This window comes from Notechis scutatus, chromosome 2 (assembly GCF_049901735.1).
Source record: "Notechis scutatus isolate UNSWTSFEM ecotype Mainland chromosome 2, rNotScu1.2, whole genome shotgun sequence".
Taxonomy (NCBI): Eukaryota; Metazoa; Chordata; class Lepidosauria; order Squamata; family Elapidae; genus Notechis; species Notechis scutatus.
Genome location: NC_142010.1, coordinates 172,952,209 through 172,978,015, shown reverse-complemented (window position 1 = coordinate 172,978,015; position 25,807 = coordinate 172,952,209). Strand labels below are relative to the sequence as shown.

At 39.0% G+C, this 25,807-nt stretch overlaps 1 protein-coding gene across 1 annotated transcript in view; it reads left to right on the top strand.

Moving 5' to 3' along the window:
* Positions 1–21,691, top strand: part of LOC113415439 (cysteine-rich protein 1-like) — a 42,974-nt gene extending 21,283 nt beyond the window's left edge. Inside the window, exons 2-4 of the mRNA XM_026672846.2 lie at positions 9,572–9,666; positions 17,808–17,862; positions 21,356–21,691. Coding sequence (XP_026528631.1) covers positions 9,572–9,666; positions 17,808–17,862; positions 21,356–21,432 — 227 coding nt within the window. The 3' untranslated portion in view covers positions 21,433–21,691. The remainder of the gene's footprint in view (positions 1–9,571; positions 9,667–17,807; positions 17,863–21,355) is intronic.
* Positions 21,692–25,807: the final 4,116 nt, after the last annotated feature.

Here is a 25,807-nt window from a genome sequence, read left to right as displayed (position 1 = left end):
TTGCGTTGATTTGAAGCACTGAATCGATTTGATTTGACACTCGGAATTGATCCGCATTGGGTTGATTGGATTCAAGTAAATTCAGTTGTGAAAGACATTCAATAAACATCCATTTGAAGGTGTCTGATTTGATCGGACAGCTCTAAATATTGCTTCAGAAGATGCTTTGAAAAATTTGATCATTTTCCTTTGTGCTAAATCTTCAGATTGAAATCACACGGCCCTACTAGTTAGGTTTTAGGATTATGGCTTTAATTAGGTTATGGGAAAGGAGTAGGTGCTCAAGTAGCACAATCAAAAGAAAAAGAAAATGGTGCCTAAGGTCTTTTGAAAGTTGGATGGACCATCATGAATTAGAGGAATCAGTGATCTGAGATAGTTTGACTTCCTGGCGGTGACTACGTCATGTTGACTCTCTTGTGTCTTAAGCACTTCTAGTCTTAATCCATCAAAAAAGACAGCAGCTTGGTATAGCGCTAATAGAACATTAATTTTTTTTGTAGACCAGTTTATCCTGGGAAAAGCTGATTGAAAAAGCAACTCTTAGGGACAATATTTGTGGATGTAATAAGAACGTGAAGCATGGTATTGTCCAGGTTGCCCCAGTGTAATTCTGGTTGTTCCTATGTTGTTTCTGCCTTCTTTATATGTTGTGTTTGCTCAATATACTAAAACATAAAGCTAATTAATAAGTATGTAATATATAGCCATCATAGTCCCTTATCTAAATGTTTTGGGTTAGTGTATCACACAAGCTTAAAACGGCCTTTATTTTTTATTCAATTTAACAGGCATTTACGGGAATTATAAATGTAAATTCCAGTTCCCACATAAGCAAAATGGCAGCTTGTTCAGGTTCTTGTTGACAGCGACACCAAAGTAAAGGGGCCACTGTGTGCAATTGTTAATTAGGCCTTTTGTAAAGCCATATGCCCATTTCATCATTTTTGCCTTTTGGTATCATTTGTCTACTGAGATGCAAATCCCAGCCTGCCTCTGTCATTGATTCTTTGTTTAATGTTTTTTTCCACTAATACTATTTGGTGATATTAACAATAGCAATATCACTTAGACTCACATACTGCTTCATAGTGCTTTATAGCCCATTCTAAGTGGTTTCCAGAGTCAGCATATTGAGCCCTAAAACCTGGGACCTCATTTTACCAACCATGGAAGGAAGGATGAGTTAACTGTGAACCAATGGTGGGATTCAATTTTTTTTACTATCGGTTCTGTGGGCGTGGCTTGGTGAGCGTGGCAGGGGAAGGATACTGTAAAATCTTTAGTCAGAGGTGGTATTTGCCGGTTCTCCGAACTACTCAAAATTTCCACTACCGGTTCTCCAGAACTGGTCAGAACCTGCTGAATACCACCTCTGCTGTGAACCAGTTAGAATCAAACTGCTGCCAGTTGGCAACATTAGCCTGCAATACTGCATTCTAACCACTGCATCACCATGGCTCTTATATATTAATAGATCACCTTATAATTTATGATTAGGTAAATCCATGCCGTGAGACATTTTTCTGCACTTCCAGGCTTCATTACTGTACCATTTCATATCACACCAAGAGATCCTTTATGTAATCCATTGCCTGGTCTGCCTGCCTGTCTGTCTGCCTGTCTGTTTATCTAATTTATCATTTGCTTTTGAAAAGGAAGGAGTGAATTCTATATTCTAAAATCCAACATCTCTGGAGTGTGCCATTTTCTGAAGGGTTTGATTAAAATTTATGGCATTTAACCAAATTCAGTAAGGGCAGTACTGAACTAAAATAAACAAGCTGATGAGAGCTGGCAAAGCAAGGAGAAAATATAACCATCAGGGATTCAAAAACAGAAACAGCTCTCTGGATTTTGTTTCCCCTTGTCTATTAAAAAGGCTGATGGGACCAATTTCAGATTCTCTCACCGGATTGTTTTCCCATCCTGCTGCAACAGAATTCCAGGGATCTGGTAAATGGTAAATAAGGCAGTTATTTGATATGCTTTCACTTTCATACACAACTTTTTGGTTCTCCGTCCTCACACGTACACCCTTTCTCAAAGTGCTGTTCTTTCCAACTGCATTGTAACTTCCTTTTTAAAAAAAATCACAGTCAGACTTCAAAATAGTTCAACACTCCCAGATCAACCTCTCCCCCTGTTGCCTGAAGAGACGGTTTGGGATCAAGGTATGGTGTTTGTGGGTACCGTAGAAGCAAAGCTGCCGCACTGCTTTCTGAATTAGATTTGATTTGATAGGAAGTGGAGCCCTCTGCAGACTCTTGATGCGAAAGAGCTTTTCTCCAGGGCATTTGCTCGCATGCTTACTAATGCTTCACCTCTACAAGGGCAGTGCAACATTTAGCTTGTGCCGAACAGCCTTTTTCCAAAGGCGAGAACGCATGGTGCTGAATATAGAGGACTGCAGCATTCCCTGCAATTGAACGAATTGGGGGGGGGGGAGGGGAGAGGTGGTTTTAAAGTGTGACTGATGCATCATGCATTTAATAAGTCCCAGTGCATCCTGCAGGGAGGTGATGGGACAAAACACTGACAGATTTATTTCCAGAATCAGATGGCTCCATTATTAATCAGAGACAGTACCTACCAAGGGAAGGCACATAGGATGAAAGCTAAAAATAACCTGGAAGGAAACAGATGGAATTTCTTCCACCTTTTTCTTCAAGGTTTTAAAACTCTATGAGAAATAATTGTCAGTAACAGCTTGCCTATGTTTTGAATGTATGTTTTAATATATTGGCTAAAGGCAGGTGAGATGTGCTGGGGGTGATAAACAGAGACCAATCAGGTGCAACCTTTGCATCTCCTTCCCAACCTCTGGTGCAGTCCTGCCTTTGTCTCAAGCTCATTAATCAAAGCAGTTTACCCCATAGAACGTATACCATACATACCTACACACACACACACACACACACACACACACACACACACACACACACATTTTCTGTCCTTCCTCCAGAGGCTCAATGAGACAAAGAACATAAACCCTCTGAGTTAGGATAAACTGCAAGGGTATACTAGCAATAGTAATGGCACTTAGATTTATATACTGCTTCACAGTGCTTTTACAGCTCTCTCTAAGCAGTTTTACAGAGTCAGCCAATTGCCCCCAACAATCTGGATCCTCATTTTACCCACCTCGGAAGGATGGAAGGCTGAGTCAACCTTGAATCGAACTGGTGGCAGTCGGCAGAATTAGCCTACAGGACAGCATTCTAACCACTGCGCCACCACGACTCTTAGTCCCAACTATACAGCTTTGCAAAAAATTGTAGAACGGCTGGCTTAAGTTGATGTCCAACACAGACTACCTGAAAGGCACTGGGTCCAGAAGATGATCCTAAAGATCCCCTAAATATCTGTAATAGATTTTATGAAGAACACGAATTGCTTGGATTGCTAAAGATGTAGACATTTTATTCTCAGTGTGGGTAGCGCTGTTGGCCCATAAACTTCTCAGTGCTTGAAAGCTGGTTGCACATACATAATACAGTCATCTTAAACAAAGTGGAAAGCATTGTGGGTTGTGGTTGGGACTTAAATCTTTTGCAGCCATGGTTTACTCGTGGCTCTTGCAATGGCTGCTGATTTTGCTGTGCTTTTCATGCTATAGAGTAGAGTAGAGTAGAGTAGAGTGGGGGAGGGGGGAGGGGGGAGTGGAATGGAATGGAATGGAATAGAATAGAATAGAATAGAATAGAATAGAATAGAATAGAATAGAATAGAATAGAATACCTTTATTGGCCAAGTGTGTTTGGACGCACAAGGAAGTGTACAGAAAAGAAAAGATACATTCGTCAAGAGTCAAGAATCATAAGGTACAACACTTAATAATAGTCATAGGGTACAATAAGCAATCAAATCATACTAGGAAACAGTCAATATAAAGCGACAAATTTACAGTCATGCAGTCACAAGTGGGAGGGGATGGGTGATAAGGAGTGATGAGAAGATTAATAGTAATAGTAGTGCAGACTTTGTAATAGTTTGACTGTGTTGAGGGAATTATTTGTTTAGTAGAGTGATGGCATTCGGGGAAAACTGTCCTTGTGTCTAGTTGTTCTGATGTGCAGTGCTCTGTTAGCTCTTGTTTCTCTCATTCACTCCTTGCACCTTCACTGAGCATTCTAATGAACATTGCCCAGAATTAGAATTAGAAATGGCTACCAGAATCAGAGGTGGTATTCAGCTGGTTTGGACAGGTTCTAGCATACCGGTAGCGGAAATTTTGAGCAGTTCTGAAGAAGCTTCTCAGATGAGAAGCAAAACATCTTCAAGAAAAAACCAGAAAGTACTGTTGCTTCTTCAAAAAGCACCCTTGGGGCATACCGTTGCTTTATATCTGTTTTAGTTTTCATTGCCCTGGAATTTTTTTATAGAGTTAAAGCTAAAGATAAATAAAACAACGGCTTCAACAACAACAACGGTGTCAATTTTGAAGATATTTTGTCTTATTTTTCCAGCTAACAAAGCCTTGAGGTGAGTTTTGATGCCCTTATCTAGAGGGCACCCAGTGAGGGAAGTTACCATAGCATTACCTGAAAACCAATAATTACACATAAATATGCCAAAATATTTTGCTGGAACTACAGATAGTGCTAGACTTCTGTCCACAGCTGAATGCAAAATTTCTGTTGCTAAGTGAGATAGTTGTTAAGTGAATTTTGCCCCATTTTACAACCTTTCTAAGTGGTTAAGGGAATCACTGCAGTTGTTGTTTTTTTTTTAATAAAGTTTTACTGAGTTTTAACAAAACAAATAAAACATCTTATTTGAGTACAGCATTGTTCCAGGTTATCACATTTCCATACAGACACAATTTCATATGCATATTCATCTTATGTATTCAACTTCATATCTTATTACTCTTTTTCCAACTTCTCACTATTTCTCCCTTTACTTCTCTTAATTTTCTTTTATGGTTATTTCATTTTCTTCTTATTCAATTGTATTTCTTTTACCTAAATTTCTATATCTTTTTATTCACTGTACTTATACTTTTGTCTGTCTTGTTTACAATTTCATATGTTCTCTTCCAACATTCTTAAGAAGCAAAATTCCCCCTATGGTTGCCAATCAAAGTGCAACGCCTTTAAATCTTATTGTTATTATCATATGAAATCTCATTAAACATTGAATTTGTGCATTCTAAAATTATAACATTCAAATTTCTAATATCTATTTTATATCATGTAGATCTCATCATTCAGACTCTGCTTGGTACTTCCCCTTGAAAATGTAAAAAGAAAAAATCTAAAAACATAGCAAAAACAATATAAATATATAAACATTAGTAAACAAAATAGTTATTCAAATTCATTCTAGTAGTGGTATGAACCTTGTAAATCTTTCATGTTTCTTTTCAATATCTATCAATCTTTGAGAACAATTGAAATGTTTCCCTCCCTCCTTCATTATTACTTAACTGTTAATAAGCATACCATTGGATAGTCATACAGTTTTATCTTATAAATTATTTACTATTAATAAGCAAAATAATTATTCAAATTCATTCTAATAACTGGTATAAATTTCCTTATAAATCTTTCACATTTCTTTTCAATATTTTATCAATCTTTAGAAACAATTGCAATGTTTCCCTCTCTTCTTTATTATTGCATTAATTATAAATAAACATACCATTACATAACAATACAGTTTTATCTCATAGATTATTTACTTATTTCATTTCTAACTCATTACAGTATTCTACTGTCACAACACAATCTTTTGTACCTTTGCAGAATCCTCACTTTTAACTTAATTTAACCATTGTCTCTGTGTTTTCTAGCTGAGCAAATACCTTTAATCCTAGTACTTTTCCCCTTTTTCTTTATTTCCTGTTTTTGTCCCTCATAAATTCTTTCCCTTTCTATCTTTCCCCCCTTTTTCTCATCCCTTTTTTTATACCCTTCTCTCTCTAATTTTCCCTTCTGTAGTTTTCTTTTCTGCTTCTCCTTGCTGTTATAGTTCTTTTTCAGACTATTTTTCTTTTGGCTGTTCCCTTTGATCTCAAACTTTTAACTCCTTTCCCCCTTTTTCCCCTTATTACCACACTTTGCATTATTTGATCATTGAAAATGGCTTCTTCTTTGTCCTGCCCTTCTTCTTGCTCTTGAAGCTTTTCCTTTTGCTTTTCATAGTTCAGGATCTCCATTTCAAAAAATTCAAATACGGAGCCAAAGGATCTTCCTCCCCTTTCTGCATCTCCTTTCTGTTTTTTAAGACTCATCTTCAATTCCTCCAGGACTGATAGCATTTTAAACACTTTTGAACAACCACCCAATTGACTTTAAGTCAAAACAGAAAAAGAAAGAAAAAACCAATGCCAAAAACTTTTTTTTAAAATCATCAAATGATCCCAGACTGTTCCTTCTTGTTTCTTTCCTTTACTTTTCCTTTCCGTGGGTTACTGTATCTTTTAATAAGATTTCAGTTACAATGTATCCTCGGAAGTCTCTTCAAAGTTTCACTGTTAATCCTCTTTATTTTTCCAGGTGGCACTCAATTTTTCCATTATTCCAAGTCCCACCCTTTTGCCTCTACTCTTCTCCTTTTTAGGGCTTTAAATGACCAAGAAAAAATCTTTATTCTCCTTTTGACACTTAGATTTCAGCTTAAGGTTGCCTATTAGTGTCAAAATAGATTAATATAAATTTCTTTCCATACCATTTGTAATTGTCAATATAAAGGTAAAAAAGGGTTTTTAACCTCCTTTTCTCTCTCCTTCGCTGCTTAAAGATCTTCTTTCAGAAGTATCCCTCTAGGTACTTTTAGATTCAGGGTACCTTGCTTAGATGTTCTCTGTTGTTTAGCCCGGTCTGTCCTGCTTTCCTCTTTGTCTTCCTCCTGCACAATCTTATCCAGTCGGGTTCTTCTTTGAGGTGGCCATTTCTGACCACCGCTGCAACCGCCTTCGGGGAAGGGAGTTTAGACCAGTCAAGGAGGAGAGATGCGTCTCCCCTCCACTCAGCTAGCAACCTCCCTCCTCTTCACCACCTCTATGGGGTGGCTTCAGCCCCAAATCCAAGCAGCGAGCACAGATCGAAACCACGCACGATCGCGGATTTCGGTCTGCCACTGAAGAGACCCAAACCGGAAATCCAGAATCATCACAGTTGTTGAGTTAATCACAGGGCTGTTAAATGAACCTAGCTTCCCCATTGACTTTGCTTGCTTGTCAGAAGGTCACTAAGGGTGATCACAAGACCCCGGGACACTGAAACCATCATAAATATGAATCAGTTGGCAAGTGTCTGAATTTTGATCACGTGATCATGGGGATAATGAAACTGTCATAAGTGTGAAACATGGTCATAAGTCGCTTTTTAGTGCCATTGTGACTTCGAATGGCCACTAAATGAACAATTGAAAGTTGAGGACTACCTGGATAGGACGTGGCCAGTCCATGTTCTACAGAGAGGGAGGCAGAATGGCAATGGTGACATTTGATCAGCTGAGGCCTGTGGATTGCTGAATTTCCTATCCAGTCAGTCTGCCTGGTTGCCTTTAATTTTCTAGCTACATCATCCAAATGCTGTAAGCTTTTGGGGAGGCTTTCTGGCCTGCTATGAGAGAAAGTTATTCCCTCCTGCCTGTACTCCACCTGCACCAGAGGTGGTATTCAGCAGGTTCTGACAATTCTGGAGAACCAGTAGTGGAAATTTTGAGTAGTTCGGAGAACCAGTAAATACCACCTCTAACTGGCCCCACCCCCATCTATTCTCTGCCTCCCAAGTCCCAGCTGATTGGCTGGGTCTTATTTTGTTGCCCTGCACAGGAGAACGGAGCTGGAAAGCAGGTTAGTGGGGTGGGGATTTTGCAGTAACCTTTCCCTACCATGCCCACCAAGCCACACCACACTCACCAAGCCATGCCCACAGAACCAGTAGTAAATATTTTTGAATCCCACCACTGTACAAAATTGGCAACCTTGTGACAGAGAATGGCGGACTGAGCTAAGCAGGGATCTTCTTTTTATGACTTCTTGGAATGACGCATTGGCCCTGATCTACTGCAAACAATCCCTTCCCTGTTCCTGCAGGCTGGCATTTTGCATTTTGTGCAATCTCAGTTGCTGGCAGACAATCACAGCTAGGCTGCACACATGGAATGGCAAAGGTGTAAAATTCAGCAGTCCTTTTAAAAATGTGCCTACAAATTTCTTCTTTTCTTCTGTAGAGAAAGCTATTTCCCTCTTACAACAGGTGGGGAAATGTCCCTAAAGTCTCAAAAGTTTTGTTGTTGTTAGTTGCAAAGTCATGTCTGACCCATCGTGACCCATGGACAACGTTCCTCCAGGCCTTCCTGTCCTCTACCATCCTCTGGAGTCTATTTAAGCTCACGCCTACTGTTTCAGTGACTCCATCCAGCTACCTCATTCTCTGTCATCCAATTCTTCTTTTGCCCTCAATCTTTCCTCAAAAAAGTTTACATGCCCTTAAATTGGATAGCAGAGTCAGTTGGGTGTAGTGGTTGAATCATCAGACTAGAAACTGGGAGACTGCAGGGTTCTAGTCCTGCCATAGGCACAAAGCCAGCTGGGTAACCTTGAGCCAATCACATTCTCTCAGCCCTAGAAAAGAGGCAGTGGCAAACCATTTCTGAAAAACCTTGCCAAGAAAACTGCAGTGACTTCTCCAGGCAATCTCCAAGAATCAGACACAATTAAATGGAAGGGGGGTGGAAATGGACAACATAAATGAAATCCATTAAACAATTACGATTTTAATCCATCTAAAAGTTAAAGAAGAGAATGGTATCTTTATTTGTTATGAGCCAAATATAGGAATTATAAAAGAGAAACGGGTAGGGTTCAACAGGGGGAAATGCCAATTTCTTCTGTATTAAAAGATTTGTTGGAAGAAATGTCCATCTGGGTTCAGTTCCAAGTAGGGAGAAAGACACTGGAAACATGTTTAGAAATATGGTTTAATGGTGGACAGGACCACATGTTTGAGGTCCTGGGCAATTGAGCATATGGGGGGGGGAGAGAGAGAGAGAGAGAGAGAGAGATCCTCTCTTGGGCTTTGAACTTGCTTCCTGTTCCTGTGAAAGAAATGTATTCTGATTGGTTGTCAGACTCCCATGGGGCCATGCAGGGGTAACTTTGTAGGTTGTCTTGAGTCCCAGCTTGGTTGAATCTTGCTGGGTGATGTAATCTTCCCAGGTGCCATGTGGTGAGATGGGTGGAGGGCTAATCCTATTATGTCCTGACGTGAAGGTCTTTTGTGTTGTAGATAAGTTGGCCCAGCCTTTTGTCTTGTAGATAGGATGGTCCAGTCTTTCTGGGGCTATTAACAAAGGTGGGGGCTGCTTTCCAAGAGCATGTATCTCCTTTTCTCATCCAAGGAGGTATAATATTCAGCCTTCTTAATATTTCCTAGAATATTTCATTCTTCTAGGAGAAGGGAGGGTGGGCTAACTTTCTACAGATTCTACTCCTTTTATTCTGAAATTCCAGCAAGACATTTTGCAGATCAAAGCTGAATTCCACATACCTTCTCCTATTAATGAGGGGCTTGGAGCTTTGCAATTATTCATACCTTTCCCCTCTCTTTAACAGCTGAGCGGAGGCGTTCTCTCGGCAAGGACTATCATCCCCTCTGCCTGAAGTGCCACCACTGCAAACGGCAACTCACCCCTGGCCAGCATGCTGAGGTACAGAGCAAACCATCCCATCTGCCTCCTTCTGTAACTTGTGATACCCTGACAGCAATCTCTCCTGAGAGAGGGCTCCGTTTTCAAAGGCTTCCTGGAATTGGTTTGCCAGCAAAGATTGCTTTCATCTTTTGGCTTGGAGAGAGGGAAAGGGCAGGAAAAATATGTAGGCTCGAGTTAACTTAAATCCAGCAGAATGGAATGTGGGTGTGCAGTGGTGTGTGAGTGAATGTGTGTAGAGGAACATATTGCAAGGGGAACCTTCGTTTGTTTATATCTCTACATAACAGTGATGGGATTCAAAAAAATTTACTACCGGTTCTGTGGACGTGGCTTGTGGGCATGACATGTCTTGGTGGGTGTGGCTTGATGGGCATGGCAGGGGAAGGATACTATAAAATCCCCATTCCCACCCCACTCCAGGAGAAGGATACTGCAAAATCCCATTCCCTCCCCACCCCACTAACCTGCTTTTCAGCTCCGTTCTCCTGTGTAGGGCAACAAAAGAAGACCCAGCCAATCAGCTGGGACTCAGGAGGCAGAAAATAGATAGGGGCGGGGCTAGTCCGAGCTAGTATTTGCCAGTTCTCTGAACTGCTCAAAATTTCCACTACCAGTTCTCCAGAACTGGTCAGAATCTGCTGAACACCACCTCTGCTATATTCACTGCATCTTCATGTACGTCAACCAGGGACTCAGTCAGTTTTGGCCAAGATGCCAGGTTTTCTGGAGAGATTTTTCTTTCAATCGTTGTTTGCATATAAGAAAGTAAAAGCATGATTGGTGAGATCTAAACGTTGTTCCCCTTAAGTAGCTCTAAGGCTGTCTGACTTATTCCTTCCCCCTCCCTGATCATTCAGTTATGGTTCAGTGGGCAGGTAGACTGTGATGGAATGTGGATTGCACTTGATTACATGGAGAAAGAGACTAATTACAGTAAAGGCCTACCAAGTTTGACAGCAGAGGAAGGACTCGGAATAGCACCAGTTCTGCTCAATCTCTCTGCAATGATGAATAACGGAATGCCATAAAAACCAGGTAAAGATAGTCAAGTTAATAAACCCCACGTGGCTAGATGGACACAACCATGCAGTTCCTTGATAGTAATAGGCACATGGTTTGCCTTGTTCCTGTTGCTGTTTTTAACTTTGCCATCTGACCTACAATTCTGAGGTTTTTCTAATGGTCTCTATCCAAGTACTAATGCTTACCAGCACTGATGATGGTACCTAGTTTGGGCAGTAAAATGTCTGCAAGGAAACAACTAAGCTCAGAGAGCACTAAGGACCCTTCAATCTTGCTTACCTTCCAAACCCAGACAGGGTCGGTCTTGTACATCACCTCACTGAAAAATAATAATAATAATAATAATAATAATAATAATAATAATAATAATAATAATAATAATAATAATAATAATTGGAAAAGATGCATGGGCTAAATCCAGATAGCCAGGTATCTCCAAGCTGCCTCTAGCACTAAAACCTTAATGATTTCCTCTTAAAATCAAAGGTCTCCAAACTTGGCAACTTTAAGACTTCAACAAGTCTTAAAGTTGCCACGTTTGAGGACCCCTGTCTTAAATTATACTGTTGGGTTAAGACACGGTTATTAGAACTGACACAAGTTAACGATAGTATCATGTTGTTTTCAGTGATGCTAAGTTGGAGCCAATGATGCAGAAGTTCCAACTTCTGCAGCAGCAATAGATTATGTCTTATTGGTTGGTCAGAAAAGAAGCCAGAGCCATGAAACAACATCATTCCATTTCAGGAAAGGGAACTGTGAAGGATTGACTCCTTCTGTTGGGTAACAGGAAAGGAGAATCTATTCCAACGTACTTCCTTTTTGGGTGAATTCAAAGCATCAAATTAAGCTTACTATCACTGTAAAGTGGTTTCCTTAAGAATGTTTGATCCAGTTTGCAGCATTAAATCAAGTTTTCTGCCTGGGATGCATGAACAATTCATAGAATACAAAATGGCCCTGACACAGCAAGGGGAGAAATAGTATCATTTCAGCCACATTTAAAATGCTTTGGGAAGAAAAGCAAAAATATGCGCACTGAGCACAAAGATGCAAGGCCCAATTCCTGAAATTTACTTTTTACAGCCTTTCCTTAAGTCTTTTTTCTTCATTGGCAAAGTTCTAAATCCATGTTTCTCAAACTTGGCGACTTTAAGACAAGAGGACTTCAACTCCCAGAAGTCCTCAGCCAGTATGCTTTTGAAGTCCCCATGTTTTAAAGTTGCCAGATTTGAGAAACCCTGGTTTAACTCTAATATTGGTATTATTCATGGAATCATAGCACATCTATTTGGAAGCCTGTAAATGCATAAGGTGCACCTTTTGATCTCTTCCTTTATTTCCTTATTGTAGACTATTTAAGTCCATTGATACTGTTAGTTCAAGGTTGGTAAACCATGACTACCAATACAGGAGAATATTTGTAGTTCAGGGTTGAAATGTGGGGCTTGAAGCCAGGAGTGGGATTCAAATTTCTTAACAACCATTTCTGTGGGCATGGCCTAATTTGTGGGTATGGCTTGGTGATCATGTGACTGGCTGGGCGTGGCTTGTACGTAAACATTGTAAATATATATGTAAAGATTGAATACCACCCCTGACTGGGCCTCAAGGAAGCCTCCTGGGTGGGGTGGGTAGGGAGGGGAGGGGCCAGCCACTGGTGTGATTTGCGAGTTCTCTGAACTGTGCAGAATTGTAACAACCGGTTCTATAGAACTGGAAGAATCCCACCCCTGCTTGGAGCTCCCTGAACTTGATTGTTTTCTTACCCAAACTAGGTAACAACATCAGTGCTAGTAGTGACTAAAATCCAAGCAATCCATAAATGTCCCCTAAGAGAATTTAGCTTATTTGGGGATGCTGATGGATAGCCCTTTTGCCATCTTGGTTGCTTCACTGCATACCCTGGACCTTTTGATTTGCTCATAAGAATGACTCCTTCAAAGTTTTAGTTTATATGGAGAGTATCTTTTCTACTTTTGATGGGGGTCACCCTAATGCAAATATCAGTTTCAGAGGAGGAATTTTCACTAAAATTGCAGCCAGGGAGGAAAGGGTTAAATCAAAGGTCTTCCAACTTGGCAAGTTTAAGACTTGTGGACTTCAACTCCCAGAATTCCTGAGCTAACATGACTATAGAAGGAATTTTGGGAGTTGAAGTCCACAAGTCTTAAAGCTGTCAAGTTTGAAGACCCCTGAGTTAAATTCTCATGATATGAAGCTGGTAATTATGAATGGCCTTATTTTAGCAGGGCATGTTAAATATACAGAAGTTAACAGTGAAGACAGAGTTAAAATACCCAAGCAAGTTTTCAGAAATTGGCTGCAGAAATTCTCTGGAGAGACAGTGCTTGTCATCAGAGTTAGTAATGGCGGAGGGAGAACAATGCACTGAGCTGGTCTAATATAACTTTCTAGGTTCATCTGGAATAACATAGATATGATCAAATTACAAAGCACAAGCATTGCTCAGAAGGACCTGAAGTCAAAAAGATCTCTTCAGAAAGGAAACTGTTTATGAAGGTTGATTAACGGCCTTCCTTCGTATTGTTCTATCCAAGCCTTCTTCAACCTATCCTCCACTAGATGCTTAGGTTGCTACTTGAAGAATCCGTAGCTGCCTACCTGACAGGTTCAGAATGGGACAATTCACCATGGTCAACTTGCCTTGGCAAACTCACCACTGCCAATTTGCCATAGCAATTCACCATGGCCAGCTCGCCACAGCCAACTTGACACGGGCCAATTCACCATGGGAAAACTTGGCATAGGGCAATTCAACAAATTTAATTATTTTAAAATTATTTTAAAATTATTTTAATTTTTGTCATTCACCTTTCATTTTGTCCCCCCTTTTCCATCCTTTCTTTGATGATTCTATTTCACCATTTCTTCAATATTATGTAACTTTTGTCTTCTGGCAAGTTGGCCGTAGTGAATTGGTCACAGGGAGTTGGCTGTGGTGAGTTGTCCTAGACCAAACTGATTTGTATAGCTACTCTTCAATTTACAGCCACAACTGAGCCCAACATTTTCATTGCTAAGCAAGGTAGTTGTTCTTAAGTGAATCATTACAGTCTTAAACATCAGTTTCTACACACGTGGGAAGCTGGAGCATGAACATTATTCTTTTAAGATTGGCACCTGTGACTCTGGCCAGATAGTTAAGCTCAATGCCATCTATTCCTCCCCGCCTCCCCTCCCCCAAAAACCAAATCAATAGACCAAACAGATGATGAATAATTTTTATTAGTTATTGTCAGTTTCGTTTTTATGGTGGGATTTGTATATAAGGTTTTATAGACGATGTATGGCTACTTTTAAGTACCGTGTTTCTCATATAATAAGGCCGGGTCTTTTTTTTTTTTTTTTTTTGAGCCCTGAAAAAATGGCTAGGTTGTCTTTTCGGGGTTGACTTAATTCCCCCTTGCATCTTCGGGCGGGCGGCAACAGCTTGGATGTTGACCTCGGCGTTGGTGGGACACTTCGTATCGGGGTCAACGCAGGCAGCACCATATCCGGGTGTGCAACAAAAGTACTTCCTAATGGCAAGCCCCCCCCCCCACCATTCCCCCCCATTTCACATGTTTTAATATAGGCCTTAATTTGGGGGGGAGGGGCTTAATTTCATTTCATGCCTATAAAACATGCTGGGACTTCCTATTGGGGGAGGCCATATTGTTGGAGAAACAGGGTAGCATCTCTTAACAACTTTCCAGTACTATAATGTCTCATTAATGTGTGTGTGTGTGTGTGTGTGTTTGTAATTGTATATATAGACCCTTATAAACCCCCTGGTTTATTTTCTTTGTGTGGATTAGGAAATACAATCCAGAGCAGAGCACACATTTTTGAACTGCTTGGGTTGGACCCAGACTGTTTATCAATTACACATTAATGTCAATGATGATTTGAGCACTGAAGAGTAAGTCATGAAGTTTCATGTGCAAAAACATGACTTCTCAATGATGCAACCTGGAAATTGTTGCAAAACACGATTGCTCTATAGATCAACTCTCAATCTGTGTCCATTCGTCAGCCCTAGAAACCAAGGGACTCCCACAATTGCTCCGAAGCAGCTTAAACATGATCCACTTGTATTCTCTTTTGTTGATTCAAAAGCATGAGCAATGAGAGAAGATCACCACCTGGTCTCGGTTGCTGCATAATTTAAAGCAAGAAAAATCTCTTTGTCCCCATGCTACACAAAGGCAGGAGGAGTGGGAGAGAAGAAATGAAGAAAAAAAAAGCAAAGCAATCTGGCACTTTGGAAAGGAGGTCCATCAGGGAAGAGAAAATGGAAACTGGCATTTCATCCCTGTTTGCTTTGCCAAGGCTTCTGAAACTCTGAAGACACTGAGGAGAAGAAGTATTTTCCCCTCTTACAAGATCCTTTAAGGCTCCAAAACTCAGGAATCAGGAGGAGGGAATGCAAATGTGCTTCTTCAGGAGGCAACTAGACTTCTTGTTTTTTCTTTGAAGACGTTTCGCTTCTCATCCAAGAAGCTTCTTCAGCTCTGACTGGATGGTGTGGAATGGAAGGATTATATTCTTTGCAGGCAGCAGGTCATTTGCATTCTTTTTAGAGAGTCATTGAGACCACTTGGAGGTTTATCTGGTCACCTGAGTAGTGCAAATGGGTGTGAAGCCTTCTTGGCTGCAGGATGTTTTCTGTCCTGTGTCCTGTTGAAGACAGGCGTAGGCTGTTGGGGATGAGTCTGTGTTGTCTGCATCTCAAATTAGATTTGCACTACTCAGGTGACCCTGAGGACACAGATAGACCTACAGGTGGCGTCAATGACTCTCTGTAAATTATGGTAAGACTTTAACTCAAGATTCAGTCTTAGTTAGCATTTTATAAATTAAGTCAGGGGTGGGATTCTACAGGTTTGCACCTATTCGCTAGAACCAGTTATTAACATTCTAAGCAGTTCGGAGAACCGGTTGTTAGAAGAAATTACTGGCCTAATCCTGTAAGGAAGGCAGGAAGGAAACATTCTGGTGTTGCTTACAGAAACTGCCTCTCCATTAACCCTTATTACATTCTTGGCAGGACTAGACTTCCTGTCTCTGGAACATCTCTGGAGGTTTTTTTCTGCTTTGCTGGTACTTTGCTTGTGTGGAATGACTATTCAAAGTTACAATGGCACTGAAAAAAGTGACTTATGACCGTTTTCCACACTTACGACTGTTGCAGCATCCCCACAGTCATGAGAGGCCAGGCGAGGGGATGCGTGCCTCTATGTGAGTGATGTTGAGTTGACCACACCCAGCCAGTCACATGAGCACTAAGCCATGCCCACCAACTAAGCCACACTTACAGAACTGGTTGTTAAAAAATTTGAATCCCACCCCTGAATTAAGCACTACATTCTACCAGCACCAACACAATTTCTCTGGGCAAAACATACCCCGGTGCTAATGGTAGCTCCACTGCATTTCGGCCTTGAAGAATAGGCTATCTATCCTGAATGGGGGAAAGGGCGGGACTGAACTGGCAATGACTTTAACATTGTGCTGAGCTCAGAGTAAACCCTCCTAATAAAGAGAAAATAAAATACAAAACTAAAGTACAACTCCAGTCTCTCAGTCATAACTGTTTGAACTCTCCACATGGAATTCCTTACTAAGTTTTCAGCTTTTATCCTGTTTCCCCATGTAACAACAGCCATGTGTTTTACTCTGCATGATTACACCCACATCTTTGCCAGAATTTAAATCTCCTTAACAAGAACATTTGGGGGAGGCATAATGGCAGATCTCCTCTATCCCCCCAAAGGGACATTGCAGGAATTTGAGAAAATGTTAATACTAAGAAATGAGGATGTCTTGTTAATTTATTGAGTGGATTTCCCCCAAAAAATACCCAAATATGTTGGACTGGCACATATGTTTAATTTCCCATTAGCACCTGATTTAAAGAAAATAGACTTCAAAAAGAAAATAAAACCTGGGTGGACTTCAAAGTGTCTGGAGGAGGGTTCGGTTTAAACTATCAAGCATCTTTTGGCAGGTATATGAGTAATTCAGAGGAAAAAGGTTCAAGTAGGGTCTGCTAGAAAAATGTGCATTATAATGTACACAGGACTCTTTTTTTGCAGACTTTTTTTTTGTTTAAAAAGAGAAACCTTCCTACTGCTGTAGATAAAATGAAAAGGTGGAACAGCGAGAAACTGACTTGACAAATGTATCCATCCTACTCAGATTGAGCAGATGGATAGCAAGTGTGTGCATGGATAATACTAGAATCAATCTTTCTCGCCAGAACTCCAGCAGAAGCATCTCTTACATCACAGACATGTTTGTTCCAGATTCAGACTGATTCATATTCTCTTTTTGCCTTCAAGTGGTAATTTTGCTTTTAGCCCAGTGGCATGTGATATAAATTCCAATGATCTGGAATACTTATGATCAGAATCCTATTGTCTATCCTCAGATATTATGCACTATCAGCATGCGGTACAACAGCCTCCATGGGATTTAACGGTCCATGAATATCTTTAGTAAATATGCAACAAGGGATCTTGTAAGAGGCGCGATGGCTCAGTGGCTTAATGACGTTGGAGATTATTTATGCTCCAGCGATTCGAGTCTTAGCATTGCGAGGCGGGGTGAGCTCCCATCACTCGCTTCAGCTTCTGTCCACCTAAGTATATTCTATGCAAGTAGATAAACAGGTACCATTTCAGAGGAGTGGAAACCAGCTAGTGCTCTGTGCAGGCAGGCAGTTTTCTGCCCTCTGAACCTTCCTGGCTGTATGCAATGTATGGAATTATCAGACATGGATCAGCTTGGATTTGAAATGATCCAAGTCTAAAAGGGCTCATGGGGGGGGGCTTGGATGATGTTGTAAGAAGAACCACTTGTCTTTCTTTCTGGTACAAAGCCAGCTCATCCTCTTGTGGCACACACCATGGGAAGCACATGAGCGTTTCCTTCAACAGAGCTGGTACCTTGGCAGCCAAACTACTACTCTGCAATTGCTAATGTAACAATGACATATGACAATAATAATAATAATAATAATAATAATAATAATAATAATAATAATAATAATAATAATAATAATAATAATAATAATAACTATTGATCTTGTTTCTCATCTCCTTTAACAGCATGATGACAAGCCTTATTGCACCCATTGCTATCTTCAGCGTTTTGGACCAAGAGGTAAATTTAAGTCCTGGAAACCAGTTGCCTGTAATAGAAGAGGAACACTGGAAAACAGGGGAACAGAAGCAGAATACAAACAAGTAGTAGAGAGTAAATAGAGATTTCAGGATTTCTTCTGTGTTCCCTCTTTATTATTTTTCTTGCTCTTTGGCTAAAAGATTGCTAATCTTGGGTTACTTCCTTTCCTGTCATATGTAGACTCTTTTCTTTGCAGGATGTAGGTAGCTAGATGCTGGGCTTTGCCCATCCTTATAATGTATTTCCAATAAATAAATCACTTTCTGTTATAGTTATAAAACCTCCTTTAGTTATCATTGCTCAGGTCAAATTCACATGCTTGCACACCACATTTCAACCTCCAGCAAGAAGGAGAGAAAAAAATATTGTTGATCAACGTTAAAGTTATACAAACATACACATGTAAAACCATTTTTCACTGGTCTGAAATGGACAAGTGTGGGAGGCATGGAGGCAGCTGTGATGGTGCTCCTGCTCTCAAGTAATCACTTACAATATATCCATGCCCATGTTCTTCATGTCCGTGTTCCATTCAATTGTGATGCAACTCCTTAAGCCTGATAAGATGCATGCAAATGAAAATTGAATCAGGAGAAATATGAGGACTTTATGAAGGAACTCAGTGTCAAGTGAGGCATCATATTAGTAGCTGCAAAGAAAGCTTATTTGAAACAGTGACAGATCCTTTTCAGAGTGCATTCTTAGCTTCTTCCAGAGTGGCGAATTTGGCATTTGATCAATCAAGTCAATTTCATTTTACTGTGCTGAAGTAAACAGAATTCAATTTTAGAAACCTTGTCCTAGTTTACAAGAATAAGAAGAAAGTTGAATATTCAACTTTCCTAAATTCATAATAATCATTCCAGTTTATGCCCTTAAGTTTAAGATCAAATTTTGAGTATTATATTTTTTCTGAATTGGTTATATCATGGAATGGAAGGGAAGGGAAAGTAAGGGAAGGGAATGCGGAGTGAAGTGGAATAATAGAATTAGAAGAATAGAAAATAAGATAGGATAGGATAGGATAGGATAGGATAGTGGAGTGGAGTGGAGTGGAGTAGAATAGAATAGAATAGAATAGAATAGAATAGAATAGAATAGAATAGAATAGAATAGAATAGCTTTATTTGACCAAGTGTGATTAGATAGTTTTAGATTGTTTAGATTGGACTGTTTTAGATTGTAAATCCATTAAAGAAGCAATCTCTCAACTTGTTCTTTATAAAACAGAGCTAAAAGATGTTTTTATATAAATTTATCAGTAATACCCACAATTCGTTATTATGCTAGTGAATGGCCTCTCCAGAAATGTTGATGTTTGCCTACAAATTATATTTATCTGGTTTCTTTCTTCGTTTGCTCCCCCCTCCCCAATTGTTATTTAACAATTCTTAATTATTTAAGGAAAGTGTGACTATCTTTGCTTTCTCATTTTTTCCCCTCCCATTTTGCCTTTTCTTGTCATACTGGCTCCTAAAGACCAGTCTTGTTTCTCTGAACATTATTTTTGTATAGCACTTATCAACTACAATACATTTAAAATTAGCACTAGGAGCATGCTAACCATGCTATCTTTGAGATACAGTCAGTGAACAGAAACAATTTGATTATTGGGCCAAAGGTTTCTGACTCTTCTCCCTGTCACCACTCAGGATCAATTCAGAGTTCTATGAATGTTTTCTTACAATGGCAATTTAACCAGTCCATACATAAGGGGGTGGGAGATCTCATAGGTTTGGTGGTGAATGTAGTTTACATGTGTAGAGGGGGGGGGGTACCTTTTATCACCACAATGGGTTGGCCAGATTCTAAGTTGCAAAAATCCATCTTGAGGTCAAGAACATGCAATTTTTTCAAGGTCTCCAAATGTCTTCCTTCAACTAATTGTTGGAAACACAGTTGGGCAGAGAGAAAACCAACCTTAAGAAAATGTCCAGTAAAATGCAAACATTCCAATAATCCAGTGAATTCTATCCTGACATCTTTTCAGAACTTCAAGAAATGTTTAGTGTTATTTTTCCCCTGAATTCAGCTTAAATATTTGTAGTCTCTTCTTCTCCCTCCCCCCCACCCCAGCAGTATATCTTGGGATTCAAACAGTGGGAATCATAAGTTCTGTTTCCATATAAGTTTTCAATCTTTGGTTTCCTAAGAACGGTTTCTATTAATGTCTTATCAGATGAGATTAAAAAAAAATCAAACATTTGCATATTTTTAATTGGACTTAAATTGAGAAAATATCCTCATGCACATTTTAAATTTTACAGTAGTGTGTGATGTTTCCCGCTCAGATGATATGAATAATAGTGGATTGCCAAGTTTATTTAATCTTGATTTGTTTAATCGAACACAATGGCTTGGTCCACTCACTGTACTAATCCCAAACAACCTTCCTACATTTTGATTTAGTATCACTTGATAAGCATTCCTTGCAGTAACTATTGAGAATAGGGTTACCATATCTGGGCTGCAAAAATGCAGGAGATCAACACATGACAATAAAGTTTCCCGTATCTCTCTTCCATGTAATGGTCATTTGGCTTTTTGGAACCCAGATCTAGAAGTTTCAGCCAAGAACTGCAGTTTGTCTCTTATCTCTCTTCTCTGTGCAAATGTAGCAAATGAAAGCTTGCAAGAAAAATAAATATGCATTAGGATATCTTTTTCTTCTTGAGATCATAATATTTCCTTGGGAAAGTCTTTGTGCTATGCAAAAACGAGGTGTAGATGATTTGGAACAGGTCGGTTACAACTTGTAATCTGGGGAAAAACTTATATTTTCTTTGTTTAATTCAATTAATTTCAGTTATTGGATGCTTCAAGAATTGTAAATTGCATTTTATTCACTCACTCACACACACACACACACACACACACCACATATTCCAATAAAGTTTAATTTTATGAATCCCTTGTGAGATTAAACTAGCTTTGAAAAGTGGGAGTAAAAGAGAACGAATAGCTTTAATCATATGCTTCTACACTATAGGACCAAAAGCTTGTCATTATTTTTTTTCACTTTTTCCTGTTAATTGCCAATATTAGATTTTGCAAACTTTCTGCAAAACTGAGCCAGTTTAATTTCCTAGAAAGGATAAATTTTGATAAAAAAAAATTAAAGAAAGTGATACAGATTAGCTTTCTGGTGCAGCAACTTTCCTGGTATGTGTCTATATTTTAATTGTCTAACTTCTTTATTTGTTTGTTTGTTGATTACATTTTGGAACCCATCCATCTCTCTCACAGAGGAATTCTGGGCTATGTATAATAACCTATTGAACCATAAAAACATCATCTAAAAGTTACAAATTTAAAAAAGGACCAAGAATGATTAAAATACGGTTAACAAATAGTTAAAAGGCGGAGGGGAGGACTTTCAGCACTAACCTATGAAGGTTAAATGCATTTTTTTCTTTATCAATCCATCCATCCATGTATCCCTAACATTAATACTTTTTTTTTTTTTTTTAAGGAGCAAGACCTTCAAGATTGCGTTCATCCTTTGGTGCTTCTTCTTCTTCATCTTCCCGAGTTCCAGCACAAATCTGAAAATCCAGCTCTTTGCCTGGCTTTTGTTATGCTGCAGAAGTAGCATTTTATAAAACAATACACCAAGTTCACATTTAAAGGACTTTATCGCTTGGTTATAAATATGAGTCCAAATAAGTTAAGACAGTTCCACAAAGAGTGTTAATGCTACAGCTGCTTCAGATAGCAGCTGTGATAAATACATTTTCAATAGGTTGCAGTTAATATCTGCAAAAAATGGACTATCTTTTAGTGTTTCAATGAACAATTTTGTTCTGCACCTTTTAGTCAGTGTTACATCTTTTTTCCTTTTCATTCAGAAATGAAGCAAAAAAAAAAAAAAAAGTTGAATGCACATCTCTAATGTAGACAAGAAGGCAGGTTTGGCCCAATTTCACAATCAGTCCAGATAGTCATGGGCCTATTCACGTATGTGGTGGCAATGGGAAATATGTTTTCATGTTTGATATGTGGAAAGGGAATTTCACGAAGGCAGTAGTGTCACAAAAAACAGGAAAAGCCCAAGGGGAACATCAGGTCAGCCAGAAAATAAACTTACATAGGAAAAGGAATCAAATAAAAAGTATTAAATAATCCCTATAGACAAAAGCCTAAGTAATTAAGAAAACTAGACAAATAGGAAAAGGAAACAAAAGATAATTTAGAAAACCCTTACAAACACAGGACATACCAATAAGCAAAACAAACAGATAAAAGACACAAAATATAAATTACAAAAGGGACAGACAGGAGATTGCCACAAGAACAAATATGAAAAACTATCTTAAAGCTAAAAGAGATTACAGAAAACCAATAATACAATCTGGCCACCCCGCGGAGTTTGCCCTCCGGCAGAAATAAAGACAAACTTAAACAGGATTTGAAACATTAGGCACAAATACAAACACTCACACAAAATCAACTTACAAAGAGAGAAAAGGGTATAAAAAACCAGGGACTTACCATAAGAAGCTAGCTAGCCCAGGAACGTAGACTTCTCGCTGTTCTCTGCCTTCCTGAAAAATAAAAAGATCCAGCTTTCAAGCAGTTGTCCGTATCATTGTGCCGGAGCTCTCCCAGCGGGAAAATCGAATCCTCGAAAGACACCTTTCTGTTGACACCTTTCAACAGATATATGTTTTATGTTTCATGCAATATTTTCCTAGAGCTCTGAGGTAAACATGAGCAATAAGAACATACTGAAACAAGTTCTCAGTTGTCCCTAATTCACATAATTGGCATTCTGTCATTAGCAACCACTTATGGGAACCATAGGTTTAATCCATGCAATCCTACAGTGTAAGCACTAAGCCCAGCATGATTTACTTTTGAGAAAATGTACTGCATTATGCTGTAAGATAATCCTCGGATTTATATATAATAAATCTACACCTCATTATAAAGAACTAAGGGCAATCAAGCCACATTTCCAACACAAATAATAATTCATTTTTTTGCAATTTGTTTTAATGTATTATGTCAAAAGGCTTCTCAATCAGCAAACCAAGGTAGTATTCCATTGAAAGAGTGGTGTGCTTTCTATGTGGAATACACTTGATACGATTTGACGGCTTTTGGGTTTTGAATTGAGTTTTGATGGATCAATCTATTGTTCACACACACACACACCCTGGGTGTTTAAATAAGCAGGAATTGGGCCATAATTTTATACTAAATAAGGAAATATTTTGAGCAGTTACTGTTACTTCTGGTGACTTCTGAGAGCTCAGATCTACATGATCATCTTAGATAAATGAAGAAATAAATGTATACCACTCCAAAAAATATATAACTCTTGTCTTTTGTTGGTGTGTGATGGAATCAAGCTACTCTCTTAAATTTTTTTCACTTATATATTCCCAAGATGTTTCTTAGGAACACAAAGAATGACAGTTAAGAAAACTACCACTGATAAATAATGAGAACTGAAGAGGATGTATACGTATAGGTATGGGTATATGTATGTAATTTGTTTGAAAAAATATCTTCAATTTAGAAAAAATTATACTAGGCAGTAATGGAGTCCAAAATATAAGCAAGTACATGCAGCCTTGTCTCCTAAGATGTTTAATTTCATGCCCTTCTTTCTGTCCTCTTGAAAATATCATGTCCTTTTAAACATATATCATGCCCCATCCACTTTCTCCTTTTATACCTTGCACACTTTTTCCTGCACACAATCACTTTTTTAACTCAATATGTCAGGCAAGATTGAAAGCAGCTGTCGTTTCCACCGAAATGTTGCTCTCCCGTATTCTGTTCTTTTCAACTCTTGTTATAAATAGCGAAATAGACCCCTGGATAAACTAAAGGCACCAAGCACTTTGCTGTAAAAGCTAAACAACAGGAGGAGGAAATTCTCTTCCTGTCTTTGCAACTATCCAAATCACTCACAGTTTGACCTTGAGTATATCAGTAACAAATTTTCACGTCTTGCTGAGAATATTGCCAGTATTATTTTTTCAACTGCCCTGTTGTTGCTTCCTTAATAAAATATACACAACTAGACATGGGAAGAGATTTGGTAGCTTTGTGTAACTGGGTTTGTTCTTGCTCACAAAGGGCATACACGTTAATGTGATTGTACACATACCAAAGAAAATTCTGAAAAAAAAGAGTATATTCTTTCTAAGTATAAGCCTGGATTCTCATTTGTCTAGGAAAAATAATTATTAATACAAGATTGGTGACAATAATATCACAAAATACAAACAAATATTTCTTTATTTAGATGTGTGTTTGTTTGTTTGTTTGACTTGTAAGCTGCCCATCTCACCTACTGTAAAGGCAACTCTGGGTGACTTACAAACATTAAAACATTGAAAGCCAGTAAAACATTACACAATAAATAAGAGTAATAATTAAACATTGGGGAAGAAGGGAGCAAGATGCACACAGGGAGAGGTGGGGGATGTCTTCTCTTATTCCAGCAGCCATCTCCAGAGTGATGCATCCCTGTTGGGGCCCCAGGACAACTGGCAGAACCAAGTCTTCAGACCTGGAATGGATCTCGCCTCTAGGGGAGCTATGATGTTCTAATCTAAAGGATAGGAGCCAGTGGTGGGATTCCATTCTTTTTTTGCTACTGGTTCTGTGGGCATGGCTTGGTGGGCGTGGCAGGGGAAGGATACTGTAAAATCTCCATTCCCTCCCCACTCCTGAGAGAAGATTACTGCAAAATCCCTGTTTCCCCCATCCCACCCCACTAACCTGCTTTCCAGCTCCGTTCTCCTGTGCAGGACAACAAAAGAAGACCCAGCCAATCAGCTGGGACTCGGGAGGCAGAAAATAGATGGGGGCGGGGCCAGTCAGAGGTGGTATTTACTAGTTCTCCGAACTACTCAAAATTTCCGCTACTGGTTCTCCGGAACTGATCAGAACCTGCTGAATACCACCTCTGATAGGAGCCACATAGAAAAGGCTCTTCTCCTGAATCCCACCAGCCAAAATGCCTTGATGGATTTTTGCATCTTCTTTTACATTAGTTCTTTGTTTTTCAAACCAGTTCGTTAGCCTCTACTTTTTTTTCCCATTATGTAACCTTCCTAAAATAAAAGCCAGTGAGCCTAGATTTATACATAATCACAGTGCACACTATCGTATTTCCCTGAAAATAAGACTGGGTCTTATTATATTTATTTTTGCTCCAAAAGACACATTAGGGCTTATTGTTCAGATAGGTCTTATTTTCAGGGAAATAAGGTACTAAATGAATCCATCTGGCTGATGATCTTAACTGGGGCTTACTTTTTGGATAGGGCTTATATTATGAGCCTCCTGAAAAATCATGCTAAGGCTTATTTTCCAGTTAGATCTTATTTTCAGGGAAACATGGTAGACGGCTTACATAGAAGTGTTGGGGAATAAAAAAATTGCGAAAATCCCTTCTACTCATATGTCACAGAAAGAAAAAAGAAAGAAAGAAAGAAAGAAAGAAAGAAAGAAAGAAAGAAAGAAAGAAAGAAAGAAAGAAAGAAAGAAAGAAAGAAAGAAAGAAAGAGAGACAGGATGCTCATTTGAGAGTTTTGGAGGTGCTTAATTTTGGAGGGTTAAAATTATTGACATGGCTGTGGAGTGAGGAAGATAAATACTAATACAAACCTAGTCATAATTGTTTTTAAAATGGTTCCTTCAATGTATTGAAAAAGCAGTATGAAATATTAAAGTGATGCTGTTATTTGTTCTATGACCATATTAGTTAAATTATAGAACACCGCATAACTTGTAGGGGAGGAATTTTGGGAAGTATTCTTCTACAGTGCGATTCTTCAAGGAGAGACTCTATTATGGTGACACAATAATTTTCTGCAGATAATTTAGTGGAGTGATTAAATAATGTTAATTTATTTTATTATGGAATAGGTTTGGGGGTTATTCAAACCACAGGGCATTCTAA